Below are 18,160 nucleotides of genomic sequence, written 5' to 3'. Positions count from 1 at the left end.
GAACCCCAAATTTGAAACAAAACACCCCCTATATATCGCTAGTGCTATAAAGAGCTATTTAGGGGTGAAAAAATACATCAGAAGCGTTGAAAACCTGCACCTGAAACACCTGTTGAAAGATTGACAGCTACAAACCTTACCGGAACAACTGTAGCAATAATCATGTAAATTTCACCAACAGCCGGTCGCCATGGCAACTAACAGGCGTTTGGGGAAGCCATACGTTTCCTAAACAACTCCGACACGTGTTAGGAAGGTTCTTGAAGCGTTGGGCCAAAGAAGGAGATCCTAAGACGCTAGTATTTCTTAAGATTGCGAAGGTAAGGAGAAGGAGTTGGGCTCCAAGACTGTCAAACCGGGCTAGTGCAAGACGATCTGCACGTTTCTACTAGCAACCGAATGGCGTCACTCACCTCGTAAGTCGTGTTACAGTCGGATTCCGGCTACCAGCGTCCGTCTCAAGTCTCCTAGAAGACTCATAACTCGCCGAGGTTTGTCAGATCGTCGTTTCTTGGCATGTTTCTTGAAGGAGAGCTGCTCAAAGTTGTGGTTGTACTAAGACTTCTCCGATTTGGGTCGCCATCAGGGAAACCGCGTTTGCGCAGGTCTTCTGCGCACCTGGCTCCTTTTGTGCCATGCTGCTCGCTGATTGGCGGAGAGTTTGCAGACGAGTCTACTTTTCACTATAGGGGCGTTTTCAATCATGTTCTAACATACTGTAAATTACTAAGTTTTGCTGCTCCGATTGTCGGAAATGCTTTGTAACAAAAATAGTGTATCTGCAAATGAAACGACGTTTTGTGTATTCAACAGTACACCTACATTCTTCAATTCAATGTTTCCTGGTTTATATAGCAAGATATGATCTATAAAAGTACATTTTAGTATCAACTTTTACAGTACGCGTACGCATACGACTTTAGAAGTGTGTGGTCTGTATTAGCAAACTGCATAAGCAATGGTACGTAGTTTAAGATACACGTTGATTAACGGGTATTAAACGGCACGAAATTTCTAAAGCTTCTTTGTTTCGAGAATTTCGTAATAAAACTTCTGGCTCAATAAATGACTTTTTTTCTGATTCGTTGAAAGTCTGGTGTTTTGTCCAAATCCTTATGGCCTGAAAACTATCTAATCAACTCAAAACAATTACACCGAAGTTTTAACAAAAGATTACCATGGAAGCAAGAAACAACGCTAGAGAAACGTTTTGTCTGTTATAATCCACCCATATTCGACAAGGGTTACTTTTAAAATCCTTGTGTACCTAACATGTCTGTGTTGGTATCAGTGAAGATATGTGACATACGCCGATTGGTCATTAAGCCCGTAGCGTTGTTACAACCCTCCTGATTGGTCGTCTACTTCATATTTGTTTTCTACAGTCTGCTATAATCTAGAGGTGGACAAAAGAGAGACTTCTATGCCTGATAGTATCGAAAATTACACTAGCGGTTTTCCTTTGCGGTTTGTATTTGAACCAATCTAAAAAAAGAAAATACAAAACTCTGGAAACAACGTGACAGTCGGTAGCCTGGTATCCATCTTGTTCGAACTCCAGTTCGCTCCTCTAATCGCTTTGTACCAAATAATTTGGCATGATAGCGGGCAGGGAAACGAATTGGAGCTAGAATAGGATGGCGACCCGGCTAGACAGTTCCGGTTGCGTTACTCTAAGAACCATGCAACCTGGATTCCACGTTTGCATGGATGTTGCCTGGACCGATAGATATGTTAAAGCGCGCGTTTTATAGCGAGGCACTACAATATACAGGCTGCGAAAGCCACATGTTAGCAAACACTCGTAAAAGCTTCTTTTAGCGATAGTTTCATTAGCATTAGCAATTCATGAAGATTGATTTACAAGCGCTTTAAAGTCATCAATTCCCCACAAACTTGGATTTATTGCACGCAAAGCAGTCAATACTAGGTATACCCTCATGTCTCCAAGTAGATGTGGGGGGAATCGTTGTGGTTTCAAACTGTCCCGTTTTTACTGCTGGTGCGTTAGCGTTGTATGCACAACTTTCATGCCAGGCTTGGGTTAACTATCTAAGTGACTCCTGACGCTGTCAACGGCCATAACAGAACGGAACTATAGTATTTGATACAAAACGGAAGAATGCCTAATACTAGCCTCTACTAGGCTCCACAGGTCGCTGGGAAAATTGTAGAAGTTGGCCAAATAGACGGATAACATGCCAGAGGAGTTGGTCCACTAAAGAAGTTACAGTTTGCGACCTATGGGCTAGCCAAATACTACCCGAGACAGTCGGAAAACGTCGCTCGTTATATATAATACGATCTTTCCTCTAAACATCTGCTTGGATATTAGGTTACCCCCTACCCTAACCACCCCTCCAAGTCTTCAGGTGAACCACTCCGCGCCAAAGTACACCTGACGTCACAAGGCTAAAGTTTCCAGTGTTGGATTGCTGGCTTGGATTTCACTGTTCTACTGGCTTCTATTTATAATACTAGGGGTACAGGGAAGCCAACGTGACTGTAGCAAAATCACGTGCGCAAAGTATGATAGTCACATGTACAGGTTTTTAGTACTTAGTAAATGTTGTAAACAATATACTTTCTTGCTATATTCTATGTCTATGGATTTGGAAAAAATAGAGAAGCGATGCGTATCTGCGTCAAGTTTTGCTTTGTCAGAATAAACAGACATTTCCATGGCCACTGATTAAAAAAGGGACGTTGCAATTGCCACTACGACCGCATAGGGGCGCTTCATTACATGTAGCAGAGGCCAAAACGTCAAAGATTCGCAAGATACCTAGTATCAAAGAGATGCGACTAAATAACATCCCTGAATCGTTGAAGTGCTTATCCAGAAATCACTGATCAGAGCAGGCATGTGCACTGGCAACTTCTAATTCTAGAACTCACTCACTTACGTATACTGGCCTCACTCATTCTCACTTTGATGATCTTACCAGTTCCGCTCGCTCGCTCCGAACCATTTTACCTCCCTTGTTGGGTTCATATTACATAGTCTTTGCTATGGTTCATCCCATTTGATCGATTTCTTCCATTTTTGCCAGCAATCAAAAGAGTGTGTTGGAGACTACAAGTTTGCAGCCCCGTACAAAGTTAAAGTTTCTTCCAGTCACCCCACGTGTCAAGCGCGCCTCCTGTCGGCGGAAGGAAATTACTGCATATGCGCTGTGCATTGTGGGAATCCAAAAGCGACGACGAACTCAGTGCGTTAGGTTTGACTTTGTCGCATTTGTCAGTTTCTATCCTCTTTCATTCCTCACCAGAGCTGATTCAGAAGACACAAGATGTCGGAGAGAAAAGTGCTGAACGTAAGTAACAACATACCCGCTTCGTAAATTGTCTAAAGGGCGAGGAATAACTGTACACTACACTGGCTAAGTAGAAAAATGGGGGAGGGGGTCGCAAAATTATGCCTAAAGTAACAGAATCGTTTCATTTTTCCTTTTACATTGAATTGTTTGAGTGATTTTACTTGATTATCAGAAAGTTCAACACAGTTGTAGTATGTCTGAAGAAGGAGAATGTGAAATTTACATGTTTGTGTGATGGTAGTTGTAGTTATGATGAGTAGATCCATAAATATTATGAAGAAAGTTGCTAAATTGAGTTCCCTTTTCTTGCAGAAATACTATCCCCCAGACTTCGATCCATCCAAGCTCCCCAAGCTCAAACTTTCAAAGGAGAGACAGTATGTGGTTCGACTCATGGCACCGTGTAATATGAGGTATGTCGGGACTACTGCATTTACCATATTTTTTTTAAATTAAGCAAACATAAAATAAAATAACCAAATATAAGAAAGAATTCAAAGATGGCAACGCACTCAAGACAACTTATGTTAGCACCGCTATTGAACAATCTGTATCTGTATAGCCAGTCACAGGGAAAAGGCCTACCGACATTAAGATTTTGGCCATTTTTACGGTAATTTGTGATTTTGCGACGGAAGGGAAAGTGGCGTCCCATTTGGCCCGGTCAAACTCCCCGCCAAACTAGAATAAGTAGAATAAGTTCTCTTTGCGGTACGCATTAAGAATTTGTATCAAATTGTAGGTAGATTTGTCATAAAGATGATGGCGAAAACCGCACGGGGGTACAGTTGAGAGGTAAGCTCAGACACGTCCGAGAGTGGTAATACAATTAGATTTGAAGTTCTGATGTGACCTCGCGAGATCTCGCATGGTTCTCGTGTGATCTTGCCCTGTTTCGCGAGTTTCGCAAGATCTCGTGTCATTTTGCAACAAAAAGCTGAATTACGGCCCGAAGCTGCCGGCTAGCTGCCGCGAGCAAATGTGACATAGGCGCCATTTTATAATGTTTCCCTGTGCCGGTATAACCACCCTTTGGTGTAACACACCAGCTTCACAGGCACGCGAAAACAAGAAAAGAATTAAACAGAGAAAGATATTTCAACACATAAATGGACAGATACATGTATGCAATTACAATGTACAGTATAAAGAAGATTACGGGCCTTGTTTTCTAAAAATAGTGCTGTGTAAAACTCTCTAAAGTCAGGTTCAGGTTCAGATTCAATTCCTAAGGCTCGGGTTATAACTCCGGACCTGAACCCATGGCGTATGTGTGATGAGAAGTTTTTTTCTCGTTTACATAAAATGGCATATTGGCATGAATTTTACATGCAATTTCAAAACTACACATACAAAATCAGAATACAGTCAGTAGTAAACCCAAGATTTCAGTAATAAACACAACTTCAGCTATGTTGTCTTTTCGTTTTCCAATGTAAATTTCATGATCTAAGGAAGGTATAAGATATAAGAGATTTTTTTTCAAGTCCGGACTTGTTACAGACGTTTAGGTTATAATATTTACCATATCTACTGTAGTTAGTTTAGTAAATTTGTGCAGGCCTTCCTTAGAAACTGGCAGATTTAACTTTTGATAGTGAAACAACTTACATGCTTGGCTGAAAGCACAAGCCATGACAAAGCTGCATTTTATTACTCAGTTTTTACTGTTATTAATTTTGAAATGTTCGCAGTTGTTTTACATGTCTTTTCGCAGTGATCTCTTATGCCTGAGTTATGGTATCTGTATTTTGTATTTCGAAAGAATTGTTTCAACTGCAAACGCAGAGAAAACCTCCATTCCCCATCCTACCATAGAATTATTAAATCCCTGCTAAAATAAATGAATTTACAGTATTAGCCAATTTAAAAAGCATCGTGCAGCAATTGCTTTACCTCAATGGAGGACCAGTGTTGTGCATTTCAGACCAGGACCGAAAGAGCTGTTTACATTTGCCTGGCTGGCAGTTGTTTTTTTAACCCGATAGCTAACCACAATAATCCAATCATTCATGCCCCCTAGCGGCCATCCAAAGTTTCCCCCTACAGCATCATAGATGGAATAGTCCGAAGGATAAGCACAAACATATCTACAACAAAGGGGGCCATGATGTGCCTTGTACAAACAATATCTGTAAGAATGGGTACACCCTGCGCTGCGTGGGTACTGCAGAGAGGTACAGGTACTTATAGCCTGGTCGTCACTCTGGATAAACAAAATCAGTAGCTGTGATCACTTCACGTTAGGGACGGCCTGAGAGAATTGTAGGGCAGCAGGAATAGGAAAAATGCCTTTTGACTAACAGCAATTTCACAAAACTTCATATATTAAATGATACCGAGTCACAGGGAAAAGCCCTACCGACATTAGATTTGGCCATTTTTTACGGTAATTTGTGATTTTGAGACAGAAGGGAAAATGGCGTCCCATTTGGCCCGGTCAACTTCCCGCCAAACTAGAATAAGTAGAATAAGTTCTCTTTGTTGTACCCATTAAGAATTTATATCAAATTGTAGGTAGATTTCTCATAAAGATGATGGCGAAAAACGCACGGGGGTACGGTAAGCTCAGACACGTCCGAGAGTGGTAATACAATTAGATTTGAAGTTCTGATGTGACCTCGCGAGATCTCGCATGGTTCTCGTGTGATCTTGCCCTGTTTTGCGAGTTTCGCAAGATCTTGTGTCATTTTGTAACAAAAAGCCAAATTACGGCCCGAAGCTGCCGTCTAGCTGCCGCGAGCAAATGTGACATAGGCGCCATTTTATAATGTTTCCCTGTGCCGGTATAACCACCCTTTGGTGTAACACACCAGCTTCACAGGCACGCGAAAACAAGAAAAGAATTAGACAAAGAAAGATATTTCAACACATAAATGGACAGATACATGTATGCAATTCCAATGTATAAGGAAGATTATGGGCCTTGTTTTCAAAAAATAGTGCTGTGTAAAACTCTCTAAAGTCAGGTTCAGATTCAAGTCCTGTGGCTCAGGTTATACACATGTAACTCCGGACCTAAAAAGTTTTTTTCTCGTTTACATAAAATGGCATATCGGCATGAATTTTACATGCAATTTCAAAACTACACATACAAAATCAGATACAGTCAGTAGTAAACCCAAGATTTCAGTAATAAACACAACTTCAGCTATGTTGTCTTTTCGTTTTCCAATGCAAATTTCATGATCTAAGGAAGGTATAAGATATAAGAGATTTTTTTGTTACAGACGTTTAGGTTATAATATTTACCATATCTACTGTAGTTAGTTTAGTAAATTTGTGCAGGCCTTCCTTAGAAACTGGCAGATTTAACTTTTGATAGTGAAACAACTTACATGCTTGGCTGAAAGCACAAGCCATGACAAAGCTGCATTTTATTAATCAGTTTTTACTGTTATTAATTTTGAAATGTTCGCAGTTGTTTTACATGTCTTTTCGCAGTGAGCTCTTATAATAGTATCTGTATTTTGTATATCGACAGAATTGTTTCAACTGCAAACGCAGAGAAAACCTCCATTCCCCATCCTACCATAGAATTATTAAATCCCTGCTAAAATAAATGAATTTACAGTATTAGCCAATGTAAAAAGCATCGTACAGCATTGCTTTACCTCAATGGAGGACCAGTGTTGTGCATTTCAGACCAGGACCAAAAGAGCTGTTTACATTTGCCTGGCTGGCAGTTGTTTTTCTAACCCGATATATAGCTAACCACAGTAATCCAATTGCAATCATTCATGCCCCATAGCGGCCATCCAAAGTTTCCCCCCGCAGCATCATAGATGGAATAGTCCGAAGGATAAGCCTTAAGCTTGTACAGTACAAACATATCTACAACGTAACAAAGGGGGTAATGATGTGCCTTGTACAAACAATATCTGCAAGAATGGGTACACCCTGTGCTGCGTGGGTACTGCAGAGAGGTACAGGTACTTATAGCCTGGTCGTCACTCTGGATAAACAAAATCAGTAGCTGTGATCACTTCACGTTAGGGACGGCCTGAGAGAATTGTAGGGCAGCAGGAATAGGAAAAATGCCTTTTGACTAACAGCAATTTCACAAAACTTATTATATTAAGTGATACTGAGAAATTTGTACCCTCATTCTGTAATGTGTTGTGTTTGCTTGTTTGCTATTATTAATTGATCTGACCAGTGTAATTATAAGTAATTACAGGTGAAGGTAGACATCAGAAATACCCATGCAACTCTTGGTTTTAGGCCACACTGAATTTATTGGTTTGTTCTCTGATTGCAAGAAATAATGCTCACTTGAAATATTACCTTAAAAACAGAGTAGACGAACTTGTATGCACAGCTTCAGGGAGTTTTCCTCCCAGCTTTCTTGGATTTTTGCAAAAAGATTTAACATTTTTAACAACAATGCAGGAATCAGAACAAAAGGATTGAGTCTTATCGAGTCATTGTAGAGTCTTATGGCACTATTTAAGAAATACTTTTTCAGTCGCTTAGTCCTACATTTGGCATGGTGAACGCATTGTTGTTTGCAATTTCAATAAATCACAGATCACAACTGTCTGCCTATATCTGCCGATTGTTGGGGGGGGGGCACCATGAAGATCACTTATGCCACAGGGACGTCACGTATATATAGAATACAACAAGGGGGATTCCGTATCACCCTCGGTCCCAGCCCTCCCGCGGGTCGGATCGCCCGACGGGCGTATGCCGGCTCAGGGCGATCCGACCCTGCGGGAGGGCTGGGACCGAGGGTGATGCGGAATGCAACGTGTTGTATTTTATTTATGTCATACCTGGGCCGTACCCACCTGAGAAAACACACATTTCAATGCGGAATGCGCCAGAAGTTGAGGGAGTTTTGTGTCCTCGAACACAAAACTGCAACAACAGTGATTTTAATCTCCGAATCCGGTATTCGAATTTCCGACGGCGGCGCAACCAACGCGCTCCAAATGCATTCAAAATATTCTATGGAAGCCTGTATGATAACACTCTCGAACCCTATGTGATCCGGATAGTTATCACATGGTCTGGAACACCCGTATCAGGCCCAGGCATGACATAAGATGTAGTTACAGAGAAGCAGCGTTCTCACCAGCATAATCTGAGCATAGGGCCCCCTATGTAGTAATTTGGACCCTTTATGCTGTGATCTGGGCCCTATATATGCTGTGTTTCAAACTTATTTTAGGGATACATTGTGTGATGTAGGGGTGGGTACCGGTACCGTGTACCGGTACAAAACCGGTATTTCTTAATGGACCGGTCCAAAAAAACCGGTCCGTAAAAAATCAGTGGACCGGCCAATGGACCGATTAGAAAATTCATAGTACCAGGTGGCCACATAACTCGTCTAAGAAAATACAAAACAGCAGATTTAACTTCGTTTTCGAAGACGTTAGTTGTGAATCATACCTAGAAACACTTAAAGGATTAGTAAACAGATGGCGAGAAGAGTATAATTATAATTTTGAGACAAAGTGCAAACCTAAGAAATTATATCGTTCCAGACATGACGTTTGGAGACTTTTGCGTGTGTCTCGCTCTCCAAAACATGATGTACTGCGACACTACTATAATCAGGTACAGGTACAGGTCCGGACCTGGACCTGACCCTCTGGACCTGGACCTGGACCGGACCTGAATTGTTTGTACCGGTACCCACCCCTAGTGTGATGTTAAGTTTTTTCTCTGTCACAGCGTCATTCTAAAGTCAAATATAAACTTTTATAAGATTTTTGAAAGGTCACAAGGTTTTTCCCTGCAAAAGACACCCCTATGATAGGGGGTCCGAATCATAGATTATGCTGGAGAGAACACCGACTCTACTCTAGAACCCTGTGAGTACTGTTACCAGTAATTGCTGTGTTTATTTGTGCCAGATGTCAGACGTGTGGAGAGTACATCTACAAAGGGAAGAAGTTCAATGCCAGGAAGGAGACGGTCCAGACCATGACGTACCTGGGCCTGCGCATCTTCAGGTTCTACATCAAGTGCCCCAGGTGCTGCGCAGAGATCTCCTTCAGGGTGGGTATAGACACATAGTTATCTCCCCGAAAATAATTTCATCAGGGTGGTAGCTATAGTATATAGGAGAATGGAGATTTCTTTTTCACAACTAGTACTGTGACATCACCTGCTGATATTGCCATTTATTGTAACTGGCCCACAGAGATTTCAAGTTAAATGTTGTTGGTAAATTAGTGAGAAAGCGTAATTAGTTGTTTTATTTCTACGATGTAGCACATTATTTGTTATCCTGAATTCATTGTTAAGCGTTATTGACAAAGTATTTATATTGTGACAGATTGGTGTCCTTTGCATTCGTATTTTAATGTATCATAACTCAATTCTGCGCAACATTTTGAATGTTTTGCTGTTTTGCTCAAAACAGACGTCGTAGTGGAGCAGGGCTCCACATGGAACTTTTCCTCTAGGCTTAGCAAGCTGTTTAATTTCCCGATAATTGTGGCCATCGTGTTCTAATGCAATGTTAAGCATTGTTAGTAAATCATTCACAAAGTGTAATTGGTCGCTTTAATTCTACATGTATGCAACACATTATTTGTTATCCTGGATTCATCTTTAAGCATTAGCAATGAATTATTCACATTGTGAAATCAAAAGCCAAATTGACCAAAAGTCAAAATCAAGTATTCAGTTGTGTTAGTACCTGAACATTTAAAACTCTAGTGGATACCATTTTTTCAGACTAGGTAAATCCTGCATCGAATATGCCGATTTTGATTCAGCACTTAAAACCTAAAAATTTAGATTATGTAATTTTTTGTAACAGAAAAAAGTTTTTCATCTAAAAACAGATCACAGAGACAGGTCTGCATTGTGGAGCAGTTGTTTATTTTTTCTCCCATAAGGCCACAGTTTCATGAGGTGCTGCTAAAATAACAACAGAATTCTGAACCACAGTTTGACTGTGTGTTATCCTTTTCAGACGGACCCAGAGAACACGGACTACGTAGTCGAGCAGGGCGCCACGCGGAACTTCTATTGCTTAGTAGGGAGAGTCCTGAATACTAGTCTATTATTGATTATTTGTTGTCCTTTTCAGACGGACCCAGAGAACACGGACTACGTAGTTGAGCAGGGCGCCACACGGAACTTCCAGGCGATGGAGATGGTGGAGAAGGAAGAGGAGCGCGCTCAGAAGGAACGGGAAGAGGAGGAGCTTAACAACCCCATGAAGGTCAGAGGTCACACAGAGCCCTGATACATTACATAGTGTCACTGCTAGTGCTGCGTACCTAAACACCGGACCTGAACTGGACTTGTAAAAATGTTTTGGTTCAAGTCCAAAAAAACCTAAACGTCGGAAACCAAGTCCGAACTTACAAAAAAGTATCTGTCACTTATATTCTCCTTTTTGTTCTAAATTCATGCACCCAGTATTTGAGCCCTGTCTTAAGTCATGTTTTTGGTTCACATTCACGATCTTAAGTTATACAGTCTCTGACACGGTCCTGCGTTGCTGTAGGTTCTTGAGAATCGAACCAAGGACTCCAAGTACGAGATGGACATCCTGGAGAACCTGGAGGAGCTGCGGGACTTGAACCAGCGCCAGGCGAAGGTGGACTTCGAGACCATGCTGCAGCAGACGACCCAGTCTGCCGAGGAGAGGAGGAGACTGCAGGAGGAGGAGGAGGAGAGACAAGTCAGGTTAGAGTTTGGTGACGTTTGTGAGTTTATTTCTTTGTTTACATAAGGTAAACTGCCATGAAGGACAAAACTTTATTGAGTGTACCTCACCGGAGTAAACCTGGACGAAAGGTGATGATGATGATGAAACTGCCGTTAGCCCTAACACGGGTGACACCAGTTTTGTACAGTAAGTGTTTTAAGCTCTGTAAGGCTGGACTGTGTGAATGGACAGGCTTCTACAGGGACAGGCACAGGTGCAGGTATAGGTGCAGACACAGGTACAGGTACAAGGACAGGTGCAGGGATAGGGACAGGTGTACAGGCACAGGTACAAGGACAGGTGCAGGTACAAGACAGGTGTAGGTACATGTACAAGGACAGGCACATGCACAGGCACAAGGACAGGCGCAGGTACATGAACAAGGACAGGTACAAGGACAGGCACAGGTACATGCACAAGGACAGGCACAGGTGCAGGTACAAGTACATGTAAAAGGACAGGGGCAGGCGCAGGTACAGGTGTAGGCATCTGATGCCCAGTACACATTAACTTACACAGCCATAATTGTAAAAATAATCTATTCTTTTAGTTCTTCTGAAGACATGTACAGAAGTATGTCTTGATGACTATGCACGTGTTTTCCACTTGCAGGGAGATCATGGGTGAGGCTTACGTAGTGAGGAGGTTAGAGGATGACTCTGACAGCGATGAAGAGACCAGGAGAAAAACAACAAACGGCAACAGCACCAACAAGAGACCAACAGACCTGCTGGCAGAGGTTAGTCAAGATGAATATTTTACATTGTCAAACTTTTCTTAAACTGTTACTGAATTAAGTTGGTCTGCTCTCTGCTATCCCTAACACTGTCTCTAGTGGCAAATTTTGTCTCATTGAAATAAACAAAATGCCAAACCTCTTCAAATATGAATTGCAATAACTTGGCCACTGCTAGTAGATTTTATGGATGACTATTGATTTTTACCTGATTTTGAGAGAAAAAAAGCAAACATTTCATTTCCTTCTGGAAAATGATAAGATTTGTCACATGGTAGCCTTCAGTGTAGTTGTAGAAGTTACGTCACTAGTGTGGTAGCCTTAAGTGTAGTTGTAGTGATACTAGACTATCACACTCGTGTCACTTTTTGCACTTCTTAAATGCAGGAATAAAAGACTTGATGGCAGTGATAAGATTTGTCGCTTCAATTCTTGTTTTAACTATCATGATCATTCTCTATTTTGGAAATCTAGGCATCTTGTTTTTTTTTTCCCATCATGAATTTTTCTTTAGCACTTGTGCATTAGATTTTGAGGCTGTAGAGGATATCATCCATAGTTTTTACTTCCTGTGGCCCAAGTTGAAATTGAAAGGATTTTGGAAGTGATTGTTGTGTTTTTGTGTCATTGCTTGTACTCAATAGCATACCACACAATGGGTTTACACTCAGTGTTATGATGATGAGATTAATTCATATCTTTAAAAAAACAATTTTTTTTCAGACACCAACTGAGCCACAACCTAAGAAATTAAAAACATGGGAGAAAAGTGTTGGTTCCCTGGCCAAGAAATCATCCCTCTCCTCATTGGTCAAGGCCAAGAAACCAGCCAAGCAAGGGCAATCTTCAACCAATGAACAGGCCCGTAAGGAAACCCCAGCCTCATCAGTGATACCACTTACCCCAAAACCTTCACAGGAGAAAAAGACCAGTTCAGAGGTTGAGAGAGAAAATTCCAGCAAAGATGGAAGGAATGAAGGAAGCAGAATTGAAGGAGTGCAGAGTAGTGCGACCACTGTTCAGTCCAGTGGGTTGGGCCTTCTTGGTAACTACTCAGATAGTAGTGACTCCGAATCTAGCAACTAGTTCTGTATCAACACTTATCTAAGAAGCTTTATGTCAATGTTATACATGTACCAATAGACCGATCCTGACTGTCCATCACAATTATCAGTTCAGTCAATGACAGGATAGCAGTTAGCGATTCAACCAATGAGAGACTGGCTTCATGTCTGTCAAATGTTTTTAATGTTTTTATGTTGCATTTCTATGAAATCAGTCTATAGCTCTAGATTTAACAACTGTAATTCTTGATTTGTTAACTGTGAGTAACTTGATTTTTGCTACTTTAACAGTCACTAGTCAACCGCTAGAATTTCATCATCGCAAGTATTTGATTACTAACATTTGGGACAATGATGTTTGTTCTTACTGTTAAAACTAAATGCAGCGAACTACTCCCATTCCCCCAAACAGCTAGAATTACCAACTGCAATATTGAATTGATACAGTATGAAGTCAAAGGGTTTTCTTAGGCGGTCTGCTGAGCGAACTTTGTTGGAGAGGATGAACTCACAACATTTCTATCTATGTCTCTGTGTTTATATTACGTAAAAATCAGATGTTTTGGAGTTACATGTACAGTGTATACAGTTGTCAACCAAAAATATAGTGGGTTGAAATGAAACTGAAACCTTGGTGTGAGCATCTCCACAATAAAACACGTTCATACTAGAACTGCATTGAAAAGGTACGATAATTTGGTGGTTGTTATTTTGGTCAACATAATGTAAGTTAACATTAAACCAAGACTTCTTCACTGTTCATCACTTTCACAATAGTGAATGTGTGAGGAACATAGATGTAATCTTACTTAGCCTACAGCAAGTAAATTTTATGGGTGACATCTTTCGCAGACTCCAAAACTTATGAGATAGGGCAAAGAAAAACAAGGTGAGCGAAAAAGAAAAGATTCCTATATTTTCAAATTTTTAGATCATAAATTTTGTTAAACAAGAATAGAGGTGACAAAATACAATATCACGACCAACAGGTCTTTTATTCCTGTATTCAACCAATGAGGTTTCATATATGATATAAGACCTCCTTGATTCAACAGTTAACATGTCCTTGTAGATGTGTATACATCTCAACAGACACACATCACAATAGCTATCTACAACTCAAAACCATCACCATGGCATATCCAGAACAAGATATATCAAGTACCTGAGAAAGCCGCCAGGGGGCCATAAGTTCTAGTTTTGGTCACAACACACCGAATATCAAACCAATCCATCCAGCCTTTCTTGCGTTTTTTTGTTGTTGACCAACTGACAAACGCACAATCTTGCCGAAAATATAACCTCCATTTTTCATTAAGATAATTAGACCTAACACATATGCTCATGCGGCCATAATCTATAAAGCAGCCAAGTCCGATGTATTTGCAGTGATAATTCACTAGTCTGTAAGAACCATCTTCGAGGCTAGAGCATAGGGGATCGAGAACATTCTATACGACGCTAGCGCCAGGTTAGAGATTTTATGTGGAAAGCGCAGGAGAACTTTTCAACTAAAAACGCAACAGAAGAACCCCCATCGGTGTCAATGAGTGCTCCTATCCGTTCTTGAATAACTAATTATACGACCCAAAACAGCTGATACAAACATTACAAGACAGTATAGTTGCTGATGTCGTACAATGCTTGTACATAATCTCTAACCTAGACGAAGAAGGGTGAATGATATTTGCATATTGATTAAATAGTACACAATCATACACCATCGGGCAGACAAGTCCAGTCTAGTAATTAGTCTTTTTATTTAGTGCGTTTTCTGTGATAATTTGCCAGCCCTATGGAGTCTGTCAGAATAAACTGCGAGGCTAGAGCACAAATCGAGAACATTCTGTCCAACACTAGAGCCAGATGGGAGGTTGCGTGTGGGAAAATGCGGGATAATCTTTCACTAAAAACGCAACTGAGGTACGCCAAAGGGTGTTCCGGCCTTGGATAAACATCTATCAACACAAACAGCTTAACAGATGTCGACAACGCATCATGCCTATACGTAAACTACATCCAAGGACACAAAGGGCCCCGTTCATGATGCAAAAAAAGATAGTCAAGAGTCCACAGCGCATCTTAGTAAATATCACAGTTACAGTCATACGACAAATAGTGACACGCGAGACCAGTGAACAGATCTAAAACAATATTTACGCAATTGGCGCCAGTTGGCAGAAAGACAGTGGGAAAATAGGTATAATCTTTACGCCTACGATGCACCTGAAGTACCGGGCGTGTCCAGAAAGTAGCTCGACACGTTCTTCAGCTCGTTACAGTCAGATTGGGAGCAACAACTATATAAACAAACCAAGAAAACAGGTGAGCTATATCGATCATGTAACCGGACTGTACATGAAATAACCCACCCCTTTACACGTGGAGAATCTCTTGAATCATCAACGATCATGTAAGATACAAAAACAAAATTCCACGGCACAATGAAACGTCATGATCTCATGTATTATTGAAAATATTGAAGTACAAGACTAACAAATCTAAAACGTTATTTACACCACTGGCGTGAGGAGATGACACGTGGGGAAATACGGATTATCTTACGGTACGATGCACCTGAAGTACCGTACGTGTCCAGAAAGCAGCTCGAAACTTGTTACATTTAGATTGGGAGTACCAGCTACATAAACAGCACAAGAAAAACAAGTGAGCTACCGATCATGCAAAGGGGCTGTGCATGAAATAACATCCCCGTAACATGTGTACTAATCATTTTGTATTACCAACGATCATGTAAAAATACTATAAAATTTAACGGCATAATGAAACGTCATAATCTCATGTAGTATTGAAAATATTGAAGTACAAGACTAACAGATCTAAAACGTTATTTACACCACTGGCACCTGAAGTACATAAGGCGGCTTGAAACGTTTCTACATCCAGCCTGCGATCCCCAACTATGTAAACAGGACAAGAAAAACAAGAAATGACCACCCCTCCTCCAAACCAATATTTTGCATCATCAACGATCATGAAGACATATAAAGACAAAATTCAACGACATAACGAGACGTCACAAACCCACAATAATGACACAAAAAAAAGGTAAAATCGTATAGATGGTTTAAAACTATACATATATCAAACGAAGAAAAATATCTAAGTAATGAAAATATGAGGGACAGGAATGCAGTCACAAGAGTAAGTATCAGCTGCTGCCATAAACTACATATTTAAACTAGAAGACATGCGGGTGTCCCAGCGATTTCGCACCCCCCTGATTTTGCACCCCCCGGTGCGAAATCACTAGCGTTCTCGAACCCCCCCGGTGCGAAATCGCTAGCGATCTTGCACCCCCCCCCCCCCCCAGCTAGTGACCTCGCACCCCCTCCTCGAACCCCCTAGTGATTTTGCACCCCCCCCCCAAATATTTCGAAAGGTGCTCTGTCTGTGCAGCAATTATATTTAAAAAAAACTGCATTTTGATATAATAAAGCCATAGTTTAACGTGGTAATCGAGAGTATTACAAGTTGCTGTGTCTGACAGAACAAACATCTAAGACTCCGGGAACCCATGCCCTGGACTAATGTAACGCTACTAGAATTTCAGCGCAGTGCGATGATGCTGACTCTCTGTGCACGATGATTTGTTGCAATATTGTCCCTTAGTCAGGAGGAATGTATGATTAGTTAATAGTTTTATTTCAGTGTTCATAATTGATTTCTTAATTTATCTTAGAGACTTGAATAACATTTTATCATACAAAATTATATTACTGTATATATTGAATGGATGACGGGTGTTAAATTGGGTTAGAAAAATTATCGAAGCCTGGTCCCGTCGGAAAAATGAAATCTTATGACATTTCTGAGTAAGAATTATTAGTTTTTTTAGTGTTAAAAACTACGGGATAAAAAAATGTCGCCACCAGGATTTGAACACAAGAACCATGATTCCCAGATTGTCATTGCACAGCCCACTTCATTACCACTTCAGTCAACAGAGCATTTGAAATGTCAGTTATACCAATCAATTTGTTAAAAAGACAGTCACTGGGAATTATGAATGCCGTAACAGAACACATACTACACCCTGGGGGTGCGAGATCACTAGAGGGGTGCAAAATCGCTAGTGATTTCGAACCGGGGAGTGCAAATTCACTAGTGATTTCGCACCGGGGGTGCAAATTCACTGGGGTTGCGAGATCCCTGTGACACCGGCACTCCTCTGGAACAAAGATTTTGAAAATATTGTAATTTAAATAGTAAATAGGAAGAATGCCAGTTGTGATAGAATTTATGTTGTAGAACAAAGAGAGAAATGAACTGTATAGGCTTGTACAAAACCTATTTCCCTATTTCATACACTTAAAAGTACTATATAGAACAGTCATTTTCCTATTGCAACTAGACAAACCTTCTCTGCCACAACTGACAAGCGAGGAGAAGTTGGATTTATCTAATGATAGTTAGTTTTATTTTGTATCTGTTAATTGTATTTGTTAACTGTTCAATATGTTTTGTTTTGTTGTACTTAGTTCAGTGTGAAAACATGTGCAATAAAGGTCTTCATTCATTCAATTTCAATATTCATTCAACCAAAGTAAGCAATGCCCCGGTGTGCGATGGTCCAAACCTTACAGTCTGGTCTGGGTTGACATCTTAAAAAGGTGATAGTCACCTGTTATGTCAATCCTTCCACAAATATGGCAAATATGAATAAATAGAGAAATAAATAAATGAATGAATGAATAAATAAATAAATAATTAAATAAATCAAACTGTTTGTTCAAGTACGTATGCCAAAATGTTCCTCACTTTACTCAGGTCCCATGTTTGAGGAGAGTCACACGTACACCGCGAGCACGTGAAAGAACCCAGCGCACTTATTATTGAAAATAGTGGGGGTCCTCCCTGTGTGAGTGGATCAAATACATCTGACTGGATATGTAACGTAGCTTGTACTCTTCAGTACAAACCTGGTGTGTTACGCCATGAGACGGTTTATCGGGTATGCAATATACATGTAAACCAAGAAAAAAAAATTAGGTCACGGCATTTTTTAAAACTCAAACACAGACTTGATCATTCATCATATCTAATTAGTTCTGAAAAGGGTTTTTGCCAGAGAACATGATAGCTGGAAAAGTTGTGATAATCCCTATTTGCCAAGTTACTTTAGATGATAGTCTGATAATGAATGAGTGGGATTGAGAGGTACTATCCTATCACTTCAATTTTCAAGAGACATTTAAGATAACACCCCTTCACGCAATTAATTTACTAAAAAGAGGCATGTAATATTCTATTACTGTTGCATAAATGGGAAAGCACCCTTCCACTGATTCACTGTAAGAGACATTCTTACTAGTCTATTAGTATTGTTGGGATAGCA

General features: G+C 40.5%; 2 protein-coding genes across 3 annotated transcripts in view; one reads left to right on the top strand and one right to left on the bottom strand.

Moving 5' to 3' along the window:
- LOC136422031 (serine/threonine-protein kinase 33-like) overlaps positions 1–620 on the bottom strand; it is a 51,654-nt gene extending 51,034 nt beyond the window's left edge. For both annotated transcript variants that reach the window (XM_066409647.1, XM_066409651.1), the window contains exon 1: positions 414–620. The gene's annotated coding sequence lies outside the window, so the exon portion shown is untranslated. The remainder of the gene's footprint in view (positions 1–413) is intronic.
- A 2,556-nt stretch (positions 621–3,176) lies between these two features.
- Positions 3,177–13,496, top strand: LOC136421580 (splicing factor YJU2-like). The gene is made up of 7 exons (XM_066409009.1): positions 3,177–3,317; positions 3,633–3,733; positions 9,188–9,332; positions 10,375–10,509; positions 10,798–10,979; positions 11,614–11,740; positions 12,461–13,496. The coding sequence occupies exons 1-7, from the start codon at positions 3,294–3,296 to the stop codon at positions 12,821–12,823; spliced, it is 1,077 nt and encodes a 358-aa protein (XP_066265106.1). The 5' UTR covers positions 3,177–3,293; the 3' UTR covers positions 12,824–13,496.
- Positions 13,497–18,160: the final 4,664 nt, after the last annotated feature.

Source organism: Branchiostoma lanceolatum, chromosome 16, assembly GCF_035083965.1.
Source record: "Branchiostoma lanceolatum isolate klBraLanc5 chromosome 16, klBraLanc5.hap2, whole genome shotgun sequence".
NCBI lineage: Eukaryota > Metazoa > Chordata > Leptocardii > Amphioxiformes > Branchiostomatidae > Branchiostoma > Branchiostoma lanceolatum.
Note: the sequence above shows the minus strand (reverse complement) of the source record. Positions and strands in the feature narration are given on the sequence as shown.

Coding starts and splice junctions, on each gene's coding strand:
- LOC136421580 (XM_066409009.1), top strand. CDS start 3,294: ATGTCGGAGAGAAAAGTGCTGAAC. Junction 3,734..9,187: donor ATGGCACCGTGTAATATGAG/GTATGTCGGGAC, acceptor TATTTGTGCCAG/ATGTCAGACGTGTGGAGAGT. Junction 11,741..12,460: donor CAACAGACCTGCTGGCAGAG/GTTAGTCAAGAT, acceptor ATTTTTTTTCAG/ACACCAACTGAGCCACAACC.